This window comes from Apostichopus japonicus, chromosome 16, assembly GCF_037975245.1.
Source record: "Apostichopus japonicus isolate 1M-3 chromosome 16, ASM3797524v1, whole genome shotgun sequence".
NCBI lineage: Eukaryota > Metazoa > Echinodermata > Holothuroidea > Aspidochirotida > Stichopodidae > Apostichopus > Apostichopus japonicus.
The window spans coordinates 11,003,506-11,018,155 of record NC_092576.1 but is presented as its reverse complement, the minus strand read 5'-3'; the positions used below and the strand labels follow the sequence as shown (position 1 = coordinate 11,018,155).

Genomic DNA, 14,650 nt, shown 5'->3' with positions numbered 1-14,650 from the left:
TGTTTGGGAATAAATTAGAAGATTATGTGCCACTGTTCAATCTAGCCCAATACACACATAACACATTGTTAATTGGTGTTTAGAATGCACACTTTAGTGTTAAGAATGCACTGTAGAAGCCTATAGGCTACTCACTGTCATTGCACTTGTGTATTGCGAAACGCCAGCGTGACAACGGTAGCGTTACACTAACCATAATACAGTACTAGTGCCAGTGGCCTAACAATTAACTTTAATTTTACCTTCAAGTTAAAGGAATAACAGGTAGGCCGATGATGGCAGTTAATACTTCCATTCTTCTAAAGACTTCTTGGGTGATTTACGGTTGAAAGTTGCTTAGAGTGATCGTATGAAACTATGCCAAGTCCAGCAAGCTGCCGTTGCCTCTCGGTTTCCAAATTGAAGTGAATCGAAGTGGGTTAAAATACATTAGTCCGTCGACACCGACTAAGATACGATTATGGCGTAAATCGGGTGTCCGTATCGTTCTTAGTCCATGGGTTAAAGTACTTTAGTCCGTCGCCACCGACTCAGCTGCGATTATATTTTCCTTAGTCAGTGTAAACTGACTAAGAAGCAGCGATGAAACGAAGATTTTTGCTAGTCCGTGTGAATTGACTAACGTTACAGGCTAATTCAACGTTAGTCCGTGGCAATATTGACTAGTTTATTTTTTCAGTGTAGATCCTTCAAGCGCATTGGCACTACAGCTAAACTTATCTTTAACATTTCCCTTTGCACGAATACCCGCAATAATTTCCCCCGTAAATTATAAGCCAAACGTTCTACGCTGTACTATAATATTTCAAAAGCAAGTGTCCTCTGGCTTAACCCCTCTCTATAGCTCGACCAACGAAGAAGATGTTACGTGAATTCCAGCTGTCCTTTATGCGTCGATTTACAGAGCTAATATGTAAAACGACATCATCTAGCCCAGCCCTATATACCTCTACCTCGGACAATAAACGAGAGGTAACGTGTAACCTCTTCTATACGGCAATTTACAATACCAATATGTAATTGTCAATTACTATCCGGGTGGAATGTAATGAGATTGATGGAAAGTATCAGCAATTGTCAGAAAGAAAAGTGATATCTTGAGGTCATGTCTTGAGAGATAACTATGTTAGGCATATATTAGCAGACATTCTGTAGACTTTGACGATACGTCTAATATACTTTATTAGTAATAATTACGTCGTCACTACATCACATGATGGCACGCACTCTTGCCCAATAAAAATCGAAAGTAGTTTGGAGATGTTATCTTATGAGCCTTTGTTTGGCACTTTTGTGTTTCTGTTATTTTCGTAAAATGCCTCGTCGAACCATGGCAGCAATTGTTTAGAAAATGATTCATACCATACGGACAATAACTGACTTAGACGCACTTTCTTGCAATAGTAGAACGCTACCAGAAAGCAGCAATCGAATTATTATTATGATATCATTTGATTGGTTAGTATATGATGAAATACTTCAGTGAGATCACATAACCTTTCTCAGATTAAATTATTAATCAATAAATCGGTATTTTAAAACAATAACAATCTATTGATTGAACTATTTTTCAACATCATACAATATTGCCTACTGAGCTCATACTTGGATAAAATAATTGTCACCATCCTCACACTCTACTGACAGCTAAAAACATTAATATGTTTGCTCGGGATTATGCCGTTACTTTAGCTATAGTCATCAGCTGAAACGTTCCACCTTTCTTAAGTCCATAAAGAATGTTTAACTATACAAAAAACTTTATCAATTCTTACCAACTGTTTCAACCCGTATGGTATACTGGGTGACAGAGCTTTCCTCTGAAGCAGCCAACACGACACTGAAAACTCTGTCATGCTGAACTGTTACGTTTGTGACGATCAGTGAACCATTTGGAAATATATCATAATCACCAGACATGTATCCACGTCCACTTTTAAGTGATCTCACGAAGGTGATGATTGGCGTTGTCCCTTCTTTTGTAGAATCGTACCATTGGATTCCCACGAAACCGTCATCAAAAGAACATTGTATGATACCAGTTTCATACATCTCTAGGTATTGTAGATCCTTACATGGGTCAAAGGAATTCCCCACCTCTGTATTTTAAAGAATAAAAATACAATATAATGCATGTTTCATCTTATTTCCTACTGATCCCAGCAGTAAAACATTTTCGACATAACTCTCTCTTTTCTAACTTACTGTTATAACTCGTCATCAGAACTAGAAATGTGTTTTCAAACTCAATCAGGTACATTTGCATAAAGAAAATATGCGTATTGTAAGCAATGTGGTACATCCAAATACCATATGTGAATTATGCTCAAGCTTTAGTTCTCGAGATTATACATGGCTTACTATACATGCAAGCTACTCTTTAAGGCTGCATACTCTAGATGATATTTGCCCTTGACCAAAGGCAACGATAGTTTAGTTACCATAGTTAATTCATACACGTAATTGATAACTGTTAGTTTAGGTCTACTTCATCATATGAAGACGATATAGCAAAAACACAAAATTAATAATTAGGGCCAAACCGAAAATGAGGTCGGCATTACAAATATGTGATCAATATCATTGAAACATATATTATAGTTACTCTATACGAAAATGGATCCAGCAAACAACGTTTTCTCGCGAAATTGTACTTCTAATCACGTGATCCGCTCAACGGAACGTAACACCACTTATGAACTCAAGCAGCAAAAAACTAATTCACAGCAAAAAACTATCCAACAACAATCTCCGGATTAATCCATTCTCACCGCTGCAAGAACATCTTTCCATGATAGAGATGTGAAAATATTCTGTATGTAAGCTAATTAGTACAAATTTAAACTTGCCACAGTGAGGGCATTGTGCAACGCTAAGGATGCCTTGATGTATCCTACATAGGAAAAGTTGTGTTTTATCTTTCTAAACGCGTACGGATTCGTCAAATGGTGCCATGCGACTCTTAGAAACAAAAATCACATAATGCATCCCTTTTTCACGTATTTTAATGAACTTGTAGTAAAATAAGTATCGAACACATTTTTTAAAGAATTTGTTCCTAAAAAATGAAAAATTAGTTATTTTTTACTCCTTAGGTAACTCGAAAAAGTAGCAGTACAACTCTCGTTACTTGTGCTTGCTGGTTTATTCATGGCTACAACTCATGGCTGCAATTTCAATAAGATGTACAGTGATAGGCTTAAATGTATGGAAAGGCAACCCTACAACCGATCAGTGTAAAAACCCTTCTTTGCAGTGCAGTTTGATGCTGAGCTTGGCTAAAACAGCAAAGTACGTCGTCTTTGGTGTATTTTCGGAATTCGCTGTCTTACTAACACAGTGGTGCCCAGCTTTGTTTACAAACATTCTAATAGATGACATTGTGAAATGATAACATTTATTGACCATGACATGGCCATTATTTAAAACGGTAACGCTTTAAAAATATCAGTATTAAATGAGATTTATAGATAATATAGTTCAATGATCTGGGTAATTATGCGTTTCTTCACGCCATTTAACATAAATATGACCAGAACATTATGCGCAAAATATGGTACTCTTGCTGATATTGTGCAACAATAGTAATGAATGTTGAAGTTTAATACTCACCATAACAAAGCGAAAGCATAATGAATGCCAAAAATTGTTTATGCAGCATCGCAGAAGTACTGGTAGAGTTTTTGCTTCAAAAGAATGAAAATAAGGTATTCATTTTATTCTAATAGTCAATTGTAGACATGAAAGTAATACTACTTACATTAATAATCGCCTTCCTTCACCTTGTTATATTAAATAACCCATTACTTTCTGTAGATATCAAAGGTCACCCGTGATTAAAAGATATAAAAGTCTGAACTTTAAACCTGATGATCATCTGGTTTCATGAAATTGAAGAACAGCCACTATAAGGCATCCGTACAGTATCAGAATATATTCAAGAGTTACTATTATTTGTAACTCAATACTCAGTAACTCATTTTAGTTTCCTGCTCGATTGCATTTAGGATATACCTCTTTCATGTAGAGCGTACTCAGTGCATACTAAAATGTCTTCGAAGTTTTATTTCTTGATTTTGTGGTATGCACTGCATCTGAATTCCGGTGAAGAAATATTTCATTCTGTATCTGTTGCAGACCGAATTATATTGAGTGGTTGCCATGGATTTGGAATTAGTAATCAGTGGAACCTCAATGATAAAATTCTTTACTTTGGTCCATACTTGATGCAAGTACAATATGGTGACAGTATAATGCTCTCTGGAAATTATTCTCTACTAATTGTATCAGTGAATATCTCCCACGAAGGTGTATACGAATGCAGAAGGAACCTGACAACAGCTGTGACACACCACGTAGCAGTAGAAGGTTTGTAGCTTCTGATGTTACTGTTATTCAATAGTTGGGGTAACAAGTATTAGACGGTAAGATAATTTCAAAATATATTTTAATCTGAAAAGATCAGGAATTTTGCACGAGTTTCTTATGAGCTACGATCATCCTTAAATCAAGATTTAAAACTTTCTAAATAATTTCTTCATAATGATTGGCCGCTCGTTTTTCATTGCGATACTTTTAAAGTATGCTTCGACATCGCTTAACAGTTATTCTCTCAATTACGTGTGAGTAGTAATTTAATGACTTCTTCCAGAAAACTAATGAAAAATATAGCTTTGTGTATTTAAGACGGTATCTTGTTGCCTAGTGATGTCTCACGTTGTGATAGGTACCAACGAATGAAAGATTTATGTACCAATAGAACATCAATATGTACCCTAACCAATTTTGAACATGAAATGACACGCTAAGCTCAATATACAAATAAGTAAGAATATAAAACCTCCCCCCCCAAAAAAAAATAAAAAAATAAAAAAAATTGTCAGCAAAACTGTGACTTCAGAATGCATATTTAAGAAAGAATCCAGCGCATATCATTTTCATTTCAATACCATCTAAAATTGTTGGTTTTCCTAGTCGATTATTGCCTGGTAAGTCTGAAATTGGGAAATGACTGTCGATATTCTGTGTGCTGACTTAAACATAGGACAATAAATAATTGCTGAACAAGGAGACATCAAATAGTAAACTGTTTCTACAACAAGAGAAGGGTCGGACTTTATACAGAATCCAAAGCGTTGCCCATAATTACTGTACTTCTACATTCTGTCTTAATAATGCTTTATTAAGATTTCCCTTTTCCTGCTTACACAATTATTTATAGTAACTAACCCGCTTTGGTGAATGAACCCTTTAGGGGACACAAAAAAGACATTTGTTGAAGTTATCACTGCCAGAAACTTCCAAAAGCAACGTAAGAGTATATATTCATAACGAAATCTGGGCTAAATATAACAATTAGAAGGAAACGCATATGTAGTATTAAGGAAATGTATCTGATTGGACTCTCTGTTTTAGATTATTCCATAGAACTGATTGTTCGACCATAACAAAGTATAATTCGTTCTTAAATATAAATACGTCGGAAAAAAAATCGACTTTATAAACATAAGAAGGATTATATGGAATGTTTACTTAATCAGAGCATAAAATATCCAATAAGAGGCTTTGCACTTGTACGAAGTACCCGGTAGACTAAAGTATGTCTTACTGTAATTTGTAAGAAAAATGTAACACGAGTTGTCAATCGCATACATTCGTAAGATAAGTAATTTTGAATAAAACAAAAATCGTTAAAAGCAACAAAATCAAGGCATAAGATTTTGAGCGAGGTAATTCGAAACATGCAATGGATTAAAAATAGATCGCAACAGTGAAAAAGAGTTTGGAAGAAAAGTGGAAAAACAAACATAAATTCGATACATTATACACAAAATATGTAAACCCATTTATTGTGCGAAAGAGTGTTTCCAACGATGTTCGTAACTGTGGGATAGGATTCGCAACGTATCGTATTCTACTCAAAATTTTGATATAGATATATATATCCTTTTCCAAATGTCTACATAAGAAACCTGCAAAAAATACAAAATCGATCGCAATAGTGAAAAAGAGATTAGAAGTAGAGTGGAAAAACAAACATAAATTCGATACATTATACACAAAATATGTAAACCCATTTATTGTGCGAAAGAGTGTTTCCAACGATGTTCGTAGCTGTGGGGATAGGATTTGCAACGTATCGTATTCTACTCGAAATTTTGATATATATATATATATATCCTTTTTAAAATGTTTACATTCGAAACCTGCCAAAAATGCAAACTCGATCGCAATAGCGAAAAAAGAGATTAGAAGAAAAGTGGAAAAACAAACATAATTTCGATACGTTATACAAAAAATAATGTAAACCCATATAAAGTGTGGGGGATAGGATTCGCAACGTATCGAATTCTACTCAAAATGTCGATATCTATATATATCTTTTTCTAAAATGTGTACATTTTTTATCTGTTCATTTTCTAGTATTCTTGATGTTCAAATTACAAGCGTTGCAAAATTCTTCATCTTAGCTTGCATTTCCGCGACGTTTTGTTATCTTTATTAATTTGTATTTTCATTTTATTCCATATAAGTGCTAGTGGTGTTGGATATGGCAAATTAGCTGACATTGGTTACGTAAGCTTTGGTACATACTGGTGGGAGAATATCATGGTGGTTCCACGGATTACCAAGTAAGAATACTTGATTGCAATCTACAACGTACGAGGTACAGCCTCTCTTCATATGCGACAGCATTAAACTAAAATAATCTTCATGCACATTGTATAACGCTCCGCACACGTTTCAATGCTAGGAAGGTATCTGGTTTGTTTGTCTCACAAATTCTGGCTCTCTCTTATAACATTTGTATTGACGCTTGAAATGAAACTTACATGCGGTTACCGTCATGAAATGTACTTCATACATGGTGCATTGCTTGGAGATATTTGTTATTTTATTTTTATAATATGTTAACCTCATACCAGTCATTTATCTTCTTTACAGATGTCAAAGTGATCAGTAGATATCGAAATACTCCATCGCAAAAAGACCAACATGTGTTAATAATGCGCAATGAAAGGACGATGTACAAGTAGATGGAAGTCGCCATGAAGTACCATTATGTGTTGGTCTTCATCTCATACTGATTGTATTCTTATACAGTTAGGTCCTAATGGACATTACATAAATGAACGCTGCGTTGGATCGTTTTTCTTTTTTCCATGTTTGGTATGTCTTTTGCAATGAAATTCTTTGCACAGAGACACGTATCATAGATATCGTACTAATGCTAAACGTTTAACAGTTTCAAATCTCGACAAGGATATGCTAGTTTAAAGACCTCCTGACGTTCTCTATTTATGAACTTCATCGTTCTTTTTTTCAGTATTTAGTTTTCTTCAAATTAATAAATTGACAAGTTAGCCTTGTATATATATATATAAATATATATATATATATATATATATATATATATATATATATATATATATATATATATATATATATATATATATATATATATATATATATATATATATATATATATATATATATATATAGGGGGCCGTTGTGGTCAATTTGGTTAAGGCAGTGGACTTTTGATCTAAGGATTTCAGGTTCGAGTCCTGGCCAGATCATTGTGTTGTGTCCTTGGGCAAACCACTTAAACTCCATTGCCTTTTTGCACCCAGGTGTATATATGTAAATATAGTTGTTTGCCGGTTTGTGGCTGAACACATATAGGAAGTCCCCCGGGGGACACGTGGATGTGGTGCACTGGGGTGCTGCAGGAGAGATTCATTGAATTGTGCACTTTGCTGTTTGGGTGTGACAAGTTACCAAAAACCAGGGTTCAGTTGTAAAGTCGTATGAGAGGGCATTGACTTTAAACAAGACTGTAAATCTTCATCTTAAACTTCAACTTTGGAAACGACTTGTTCTTGGCCTCGACCCGGACGTTGAGCAGCGATGTAGTCGTTGTTAACATGTTTAATATGGATATTGCAAATTGATATAGAAGAACACAGGTGAAACATGTGGTGGCAGTAACTAACTGCCGTGCAGTAGGGTGAACGGTTTCAAAGTCAGCAGCAAGAGCAATACCAATAACAGCTACAGCAAAACCACTGTTGCGTATTGATGACTACAGTAACACTTATAAATATATATATTTCTTTTATATCTTATTGTTGTACCACCCAATGTGACCAGTTCAAAACAAAATACAACGTCGGGAATAAACTCATCCCATTTTGCTTCCTAAGCAACGTTGAATAAGTGAACAGAGTCTATAAGCAACAACTTTATCCAAATAAATCTCCAATTTGACACATGATATTCACCAATAACAGCTCGTCTGCGTTAAATACCATGCACAGTGAGATATATAAATATGTTTGCCCCAAGAATGAATATCATATTTTTTACCAGTGGTTCTGAAAGAACATTTAATTGTTATCAGAGAATTTTATTCCTTTTCATACAATTACCCCCAAAAAATAACAAACCCATGACTAATGAGAGGTTTATTAATTTTCTTCTTCCCTAGAGCAAACTTGTTATATAAATTGCTGCAAAGAGATATTAACAACTTTTATTACAAACCCAGAGTAATACATCATAAACTAACGGAAAAGTTCATGTATATTATGTTGTTGCATCTAGACATTATTTCCAGCACTTGTAGTGACGTTATTTGTATTTAGGGTTCACGTTATTTGTCTGATGATTGCGCCATTTAGGCTACACATTCCACACATAACATGTTTTACCTTTAGAACACATTTTGTATATCAAATGTCAAGTATCAAACGAGTTCATGTTAGCAGTAAAACAATTTTTTTCAAGAATAATATGAAAGTTGCAAACAATACGACGAACAGAGTCGCAGAACAAAGGTCCATAGAAATATTAAGAACCGACCATTTTCTCTTTCATACTTTGATCTATTGATCTGTTAATTCTTTACTGTTATTAACTTTTAAACATGTCTAAGACCATTTTCAATAATAGAAGCAAGACCCTTGGAATTATAGATAATACAGTGAAAGTAAAGGTCCTCAGAACCTTTGATGACTTATTAAATGTCCCAATTGTTTAACCGTGGAGCCAGTGACTTCCTTGAACCCTGTAATTTTTGAAATAATAACTTAGAAACTAAAAATGTAAAAGGGCTTGCTTTTAGTTTCATCTACTGATAGACATTGGATGCTCAGAATTCAGAATTTACCCACACTATTCCAAATACAAATGATTCAGACTAGATCTTTTTATAATTGTCAACCGCCTGAAATATGATCGGATTCCTGCAACAGTTGATTATAATAATCCACCGTCAAACATAGAGTATTGCAATAGGAATGATATGATGCCGGAAAGAGACAAATTCGTCTTCATTTTCGTCCCGCAAATGGTTACTCTCTAATTTGATCTACTGTATGAATAAGTCGATAATGTATGATAGGTGTTATGCCACACACATTGGGTAAACGTATAATATATAACAGAAAAGAGCAGAAGACTCTACTGACGAGGTGAGAGGAAATCGATAAGGTATCAATTCTTGAGAAATATATGAGCAAACCTGACATGTGCAGATATAACTATGTAAAAAATGGGTACCGATACTTAATTAATAAAACAACTTGGAAGGCTAAACTCTACTCTCAACTGAAAACATTTCAACGAAACACCACCAAACATAAACTTTAAGTTGTAAATGTCTACAAATGTCGACACTATCAGTGCATAGTAAATTTGAAGATTTTAAGAGGGAAATATACGTGGTAAAAATATAATATAAATTTGACTTGTTATTGTCATCTTCAAGTGGACAGTACAGCGAACACTCATTATTTGCAATGGAGCGGTCTATTTGGTTACATTCTACGGTCTTTACGAGCACTGCTTTTTTGTTGTGTCAAGTAAATGTAATGTATGAGATGTGCGTAATTGATATGGTCGCAATATAATGTTAGAAAGTGAATAATATCAAATGTGAGGTTCATAAATGAAGCATTTATGTATGCTTTTCATGCAAATTGCTTTATTGATGGAGTACTAACATAATGAATGTTGTAAAAGTGAAAGCTGTATTTTAGCACTTTTACAACAATGCGGTCTGTTTTGCCATTACTTGTTGTATCGTAATTGGCTAACATCTTTTTATGAGATACTATTCTCAATATTTAATATAGTTCCCTTAAAGTAAGAAACAAATAATTTGAAGGGACAGAAAGTTGTGAAAGATTGATACAACATCATAATACAGCGACGACCTATTGACAACAATTAATATAGTGAAGTGGATAATAACACGTATTATGTTCATAACAAGGCAAGAATTGTTGAATATCTTAAACGTTATTAATAACAGCGAGTGTACAACAAACAACACATTGCAGTGAGTTAAAGGAGTAAATCGCTCATCTCAATTTAGATTCTAGCCCCAGTTTACATCACTACGGAAACTTTTGCACAACATCGCTATCTTTTCAGAGAGTTTTTTTTTTGTGTGTTTAGCTTGTTTAGCGCAATGACAAGGACAAACGAAATGGTTGATTGAAATCTAGACGTTCTCAGTAAAAGCTTCTTGAAATTATTGCTCAGTTTCAACATCTGTGATGTTTTTATGAAGTAATCACCATGTATACGATATAATATGACTCCACATATGAGCACAGAGAAGAACATACGAATGGTCATTCGAAAGGTTTGATATTTTATGTTATTACAATTTACAGGTATGCCTTCCTAACATGTTCTATAAGTTAACTGATACCCTTGTCTCTGTTACAGAGTGGATGAAATTGTAGAAAATAAGCTTCGGGCGAACAAGCTAATCATCTCCCAAATAGTAAAAATCATGCTATGAACAGTCATCCATATTGTTTATTGAATTTTAAAGATATACAAAGGACACAAAAACAACGAAGCTGATATTCGTTACTTAGTAGATATGCATCAGTATAGCCAACGAGTTTACAAATGATTTGACTATTTTCAATAGATGTTCCATGCACGTGGTCCGAACGATTTGTATTTTGATACATAGTATCCTTATCATTTATTGTTTGTGTTTCGTTTGAAAGTACACGACGAGTGATTGGTGAATGTGACGTTAAAAAAAAATTCCCTGGTTTGTTGAATAAATCAAAACATATCGCCTCTGTGTGATGCTATTTTGCAAACTTGCTGGTGACAGGTACAAACTAACTGGACATTGCTTGTTTATAATAACACATAATAATATGCTTAAACATTTAACGTGGTAAAGTAACAATTTGTATCAAATTACATATCTTATAATCTTCTATACAGTACACTGAAAGACATGACTCATTTGAAATGTTCAATCTAGTAATAAATGGTCTTACTTGAATGTATCTCTGTAATGTCTGCTTTCAACAGTGTTTGGATCCCCAACTCCTTGCATTCTTTTGCTCTCTTTTGGAATCGAGAGTCGACTTGTCTGCTTGCAGCTCCCTATTTCATTCCTTTAGATGAAGTAATTGTGCTTGAGATTTTAAACTGGTTTTTGTACCAGTTTGTTCCCATGACGAACAAGAACGAAAACCATAATTATTGCATGCCGATAAAATAACTTCAATTATATATTGGCGATGCTTTTGTTTAACCACAATTAAAATTCAAACGCTAACTTGTACTGTGATATTAGCAGAAAGTACAAAATAAGCCAGTGGAACTACGCTCCTCTCAACCGTGATATTAACTTTACGTCAAAGAAACTGTAGGGAAATACTTGTGAAATGTCTCAACGCGCTTCGACTATATTTCCAGATATGCCTACCAAACTTTGTTTACATGACCGGTACTCCTCTGCACTTGTTTAAATACCCTCATTTTGAGCGTTTATTGTAGATGCTACCAATGATGTTAAACATAATTGTTCAACATCCGTATCGTGTCCCTGGATTTCTTGAGCAAATAGCGGCCTTTTTTTACCTTGTTACCTTAAGTATACTGGCTAGCAAACCCATCTTCATTCACGAAATAATAACACGGGTGCTTGTTACCTTATTGCACTTCATCATTGTACCAAACTGCATAATAATCATACTAAAATGATCCATAAAGACTCCTGTAAAAGAAACACCCAAGTCCCTGGACAAGATTTAACAGTCCGTATAACAACATCTGCTATAATCTTTTGATATTAAGTTCAAGATCGCCATTCATAGTGACTTCAAACGACCCCCTTGCAAACGTCCCTAATATCTTTACATTTCCACTAAATGTCCATCGTGTCATGCAGTGTTGACAGCATACCAAGACTACCAATCTCATGCAATGTAGTACATAACGTACTGTGGAATGATATTTACAATTCACTTTCGTGATAATCCAGTAATTCTACACATTAAACACTCGGGCAAATTAGAAGTACAACAATTGTATTGTTGTAGATCTGGTTATCGAATGCTAATGTCAACCGAAATACCAAATACAACGAACTCCCTTTGTTACTAACTACGGCTCGATGTCAATATATAGAGAGTGAACTGCCGATATGTGGAGTTACTACGATTGCGGGGCCCCTGACATCGCGGGGCCCTGGGCCAGGGCCCAGTGGGCCCATGCGTTAAGACGGCCCTGGTCACGAGTGTAAAACAAATGAGAATTAGGGGAATAAAAAATAGACAAAAAAAAACTCCCCACTAGAGCAGAAATCGTGGGGTCATATATTTCAATGTGAGACGTTTCGTTTCTTTTGTTTGCTTTATCACATAATTTATAAACACAACAGATTCAACATAACATAAATTGTAATTACACAAATTATATAAACATGAGGTTGAAGGAAGTGTACAGAAATCGACAAGGACTTGGAATCGACAAGGAATATGTGCACTCCCGTATACAATACACAAAAACATCGAAAAAAATGAACAACTACGAAGACTAGCAGAAAAGAGACATCTAGGTTTGAACCACAAAGTAGAAAAGGAAAAACACCCCAACCACTCAAACCCCTCCCCTTCCCTTCCCCTCCCCTTCCCAACCCATGATAATTTTAACAGCAAGTTGATATGAAGACACATGTAGCAATTACGTTCTACAAGTTCAATCCAAGTACAGCAATGAAAACAAGAATTGGGCTTGCACTTAGTAGCTGTCAACAAAATAACGCGACACCGTTTTTCAAAAGTAATGAATGCTTGGATTAGCGGTTACATAATAAGGAAGGGAATTCCAGAGCCTGATTGCACGGTTTCAAAGATTGTAACATAGTGAAGAAGTCTGGATGATGTCTTGATGCAGGAATGTAGACTGTCGAGTATTGTGGTCATGGGTTAAGAAGTTGTGTGATAGGTAGTTTGAGAAGTAATCATTGAAAATGGTCGTGAAGGGATCGGTGGGTGAAAGTAGCAATACTGGTGTTCGTTATGTTAGTAAGTTTCAGTAGGTTCAGTGACTTGAATAAATGATTTGTATGGTCACGTTGTTTGAAACAAGTGATGTGTCTAATAGCACGCTTTTGAAGAATATTAAGCCTGTGCAGTTGGGATCTACTAGCACTAGACCAAATAACCATACAGTAGCTGAGGTAGGGGTAGATGAAAGTAAGATAGATTGTACGCAGAGCATTTCTAGGGAGCAAATTCTTCAGCCTTTCTAGTATACCAACGACTTTATCAGTCTGAGATGCAACATTACAAATATGATCGCTCCACGATAGCTTAGAATCAATATAGACACCGATGAATTGTACATTATCAGCAAGTTACCATAAATGGATATATTAAACTCAAAACTACTCCGGCTGGTCAGGTCATTGAAGACCATATAGCTTTATTTGCCACATTTGGTGAGAGTTTATTAATAGCAAACCAATCAAAATATAGCTTAACTACACTACACACCAGCTCCTCCAGGCGATGTGGGTTCGATTCACTAAAGAAGATATTTGTGTCGTCAGTAAAGAAGACAAGTTAGACATTCTTAGATACATAAGTTAAGTCATTAATATACATGATGAAGAGAAGGCGTCCAAGAATGGAACTTTGTTGAGTTTGTCCATGGTGTCTATAAGAGCAAGGTCTGTAGAGCGGCCGGGACGGAAGCCTTACTAACAACTTGACAGTATATTATGTTTATGAATGAACGAGTAAATCCTATTGGCTATAGGCTCGGCGATGAAAGGAAATACACGAACTAATAGTCATGTGTTTTATTTTAATTCGACGATAATGACAGATTCCAAACAGTTCTCATGAATTCGTATAATAAATAGTTTTATTATTATATTAGTGAAGTACAGGTTAAAAAAAAGCTATACAATTTGCGATATTTATTTCAAAAGTGAAATGCAAGTGAAATTAACTATATTGACTATAATATGCCAAATTATGATAATAAGAAGCTCTGAACGACATGAATGAAATCAGAATGGAGTTAAAATAATCCATGTACTATAACTGAAGGCTCTGTTGTTTGTAATTCACTTGGTATTTAAAATACACGCCATTACTGGATGCTAAAATGTTACATTATATTTTGCTAAATTGTACATTAGTTTCATACTGCGTAGTAAAATGTGATACACGTACCTTTCCAGGAATGGAACTTCAAGTTAATATTTTAGTACTTGGACCTAAATAAATGTAAAATACAAGCAATGTATAATCTATGAACTACACAATAGTTTTAAGACGAAGTAACCGTCACGCGAACAATCGTGTAGGCT

General features: G+C 34.8%; 1 protein-coding gene across 9 annotated transcripts in view; it reads right to left on the bottom strand.

The window, feature by feature from the left end:
* The window catches only part of LOC139983478 (uncharacterized), a 31,870-nt gene extending 17,220 nt beyond the window's left edge, over positions 1-14,650 (bottom strand). For 8 of the 9 annotated variants that reach the window (XM_071997035.1, XM_071997037.1, XM_071997038.1 and 5 more), the window contains exons 1-2: positions 3,613-3,961; positions 1,776-2,099 (exon numbers count right to left, since the gene is read on the bottom strand). In XM_071997035.1, coding sequence (XP_071853136.1) covers positions 1,776-2,099; positions 3,613-3,661 — 373 coding nt within the window. In that variant the 5' untranslated portion in view covers positions 3,662-3,961. Of the gene's footprint in view, positions 1-1,775; positions 2,100-3,612; positions 3,962-14,513 lie in introns of those variants that run through there. The other variant, XM_071997036.1, reaches the window with a different exon arrangement.